The 2699-nt window shown below is 38.5% G+C and overlaps 1 protein-coding gene across 1 annotated transcript; it reads right to left on the bottom strand.

Moving 5' to 3' along the window:
- Positions 1–1012: 1012 nt before the first annotated feature.
- Positions 1013–2417, bottom strand: LOC140796527 (xyloglucan endotransglucosylase protein 34-like). Its single transcript, XM_073149571.1, has 4 exons — positions 2118–2417; positions 1928–2028; positions 1642–1835; positions 1013–1577 (listed from the first exon to the last, which is right to left on the bottom strand). The coding sequence occupies exons 1-4, from the start codon at positions 2308–2310 to the stop codon at positions 1178–1180; spliced, it is 888 nt and encodes a 295-aa protein (XP_073005672.1). The 5' UTR covers positions 2311–2417; the 3' UTR covers positions 1013–1177.
- Between the last annotated feature and the right edge of the window lie 282 nt (positions 2418–2699).

Here is a 2699-nt window from a genome sequence, read left to right as displayed (position 1 = left end):
ATATATATATTCATATAATCCAATCTTCGTGTTTGTTGTTTTGTTTTCTCAGTCAATTAAGATCACAAAGGAAAGTCATCAACGTGGCAACGTGGGAGATACTTATACTCGATCTACATTTTTTTTTAACAATATGATAATGGAGTTTGAAAAGAGATCCATGAGATGAGCACGAAGCATGCAGGCTTATCATGCTCTACTAATGGAAAATACGTACGTCTAGCTACCTTATTATGTATTTAATTATTAAGGCCCAATACCGGCCCAGGAGAACATGAAATTGAATTGCAATCAGATTAAGTGCTTCAGAAATTACTTTCCAAGTAATCTTAAAGATGATACATCTTGGATAACAAGGAGGACTTGTGCAGAGAGTGGGGATGGAGACGAGGGTAGAGAAATATATATACATATATATTTGGGAAGAGAAAGGTCGAACGATGCTGTATTTGTTTCTAGATCAAAAAAATGACACCAGTTGTATGTGGAATAGAGTTTAACACCATTACTCTTGAAACTCTTTTACCCAGGCTTACTAAATTCTAGAGTTCCATTCTAGCTTTGTAGTAATTGAACTCAACAAGAAGACATAAGAAATGGGCCACAATTTACTACCATTGAGCCCATTAACTCTCTTGTTTGCCAGAAGGTCTCACAGCCCATTAATAATGTTGTCCATTCTCAAAAGCAATCTACATTTTTTTTTTCTTCTTCTTTTAATCTTTCCTAAACAAACAAATGATTCTATACTTACCTCTAATTTCTCTAATTAATTCATCCTTTGGCTGAAATTTTATGATATTCTATAAAATTATTCGGATGTATCAGTCTCAACAGTTCAAAGGTAAACTAATCCTTTTATTTTCTTCTTTATTATTTTACGTGTTTCATAAATCAAAAATAAAATTTTCTAGTTAATTTTGTGGAATCACTAGCATTAATCGGCTATGGCTTCCTTGCCGAGATGTTTATATATATATACGAGGAGAGGTTAATTAGTGACATGCACATGTAACAAATATATAGTTTGGCCTCATATATTATATTTGATTAAACTGCCAGTGCGTGCAGTCAACTTAGAATATCGGTCGAGTAATAATTAACTCGTTATCCAAATACAAACTACAAGATACTAAAAGCAGAGAGTGAGTTAATAAGATAAAAAAAAAGATTAATTTCACACATCTCTATCCCTGGTACACTCCGCAGGCATGGAAGGGTATCTGGACCTATCACTGCAGTAGTTGTAAATGGTATACTTCTGCCGGACCCAACTCAAGCTCCTGTATTGCAGCCCATCCAAGTCCTGGAACACCTTCTGGTCCCACCACTTCATCCCTTGGGTTGCACAAATCTTGGCCTCCTCCGACGACTCACAGCCGTCGATGTGGAAGCCGCGATACGACGCCACGAATGGTGACTTGGCCCAGTCCGTCTTCTCGACCCCACCCCTCGTGGCCCAATCGTCTGCGTTCCAGAGGCTCGAATATATCTTCATGGGCTGCTCGAATGGAAATTTTACACCCACGTCCTTGCTATTCTTGAATACCCTAATAGGTACCTCATCTACAAAGAAACTGTTCCAACTGCAATGTCATTTTGTTGTATGAGATTAAAAATATATATCAAATAGTTACTTACACAATCTGGTACGTGTTCCATAGAACAGAGTAGGAATGGTAGTCTTTGGTTGGATCGAACCATAGATATATCCTCTGTTCTCTATTACCTTCTCCACCGGTGAACACATTGGTCTGCACTATGTATGGTTGGCCCGTCCTGTTGCCCAAGAACTCGAAGTCTATCTCGTCATGCTCTGAGTTTTGAGACGAGAGCTGAATCGCATCATTCAAACAAACCATCATAAGAATCGACATTAATCGTTTATAGCTAGGGATCGAAGGAATTTACTATGAAGCAAACTCACGTAGAATGCCGTCACAGTTCCAGCAGAATCACCTGGGACTAGTTTTAGTTGCATACTGAAGTGGCCAAAGAGATAAGAACCCGTGGACTGAAACCCAGTTCCTAAAAGTAGCACCACCAAAAACAAGTTATATATATATATATATATGCAGCAAATTAAAATGTTAGATTATTCAGGATTAAGTAGTTACCTGTGTAGTTGTCCAAGTAGAGTTGGACTTCAGTGCCGCCATTGATGTACTTGATGTGATCACCAGCCCAAGTAGGCACGTAGTTGTTCTGGAAGGGCACATCTATGGGCTTTCTTGGTGGTGCAGCCCTGGTGGTCTCAGAGACCAAACCAAGGAAGCAGAGGGATATAAGAGTAATCAAACCTCGAGCCATTAATTTCTCTGAAAGAAAAGATGGATGGATGGACAATGACCAGGCTAGTGTTGTTGTGGAGGAACAGAGATTGCAATAGGGATCTTTTATAGGCAAGAGAAACTTAATTATTTAACTGATCTCTTACGCAAACGGTACGTTAATAGTCTACAACTCTGTTATCTCCCAAATTAGTGCAATGAATCACTGATGTGTCCACTCTGAGATTGAGGAGCAACATTTATTGGTATGTGGTCACAGTCAAGACCACATGACTTTACCGAAGAAGAAGAGTATCCTATTTCGAGTGCACATATGATATAGTATTGCTTGCCAACAGAACCATGTGAAAGATAATTAAGAATGGGTTAAAGAGTCTTGCTGTCTCAAGAATATATAGGAAGAGTATA

The sequence above is a fragment of the Typha latifolia genome, chromosome 10, assembly GCF_019914945.1.
Source record: "Typha latifolia isolate L0001 chromosome 10, TyphaL0001v2, whole genome shotgun sequence".
NCBI lineage: Eukaryota > Viridiplantae > Streptophyta > Magnoliopsida > Poales > Typhaceae > Typha > Typha latifolia.
This window is presented reverse-complemented; position numbering and strand designations above follow the sequence as displayed.

Bases quoted from the DNA above. Each gene is read 5' to 3' on its own strand.
- LOC140796527 (XM_073149571.1), bottom strand. From the start codon at position 2,310: ATGGCTCGAGGTTTGATTACTCTTATATCCCTCTGCTTCCTTGGTTTG. The intron at 2,029-2,117 runs GTAACTACTTAA...TGCTACTTTTAG, and splicing joins CTACTTGGACAACTACACAG to GAACTGGGTTTCAGTCCACG. The intron at 1,578-1,641 runs GTAAGTAACTAT...CAGTTGGAACAG, and splicing joins TGGAACACGTACCAGATTGT to TTTCTTTGTAGATGAGGTAC.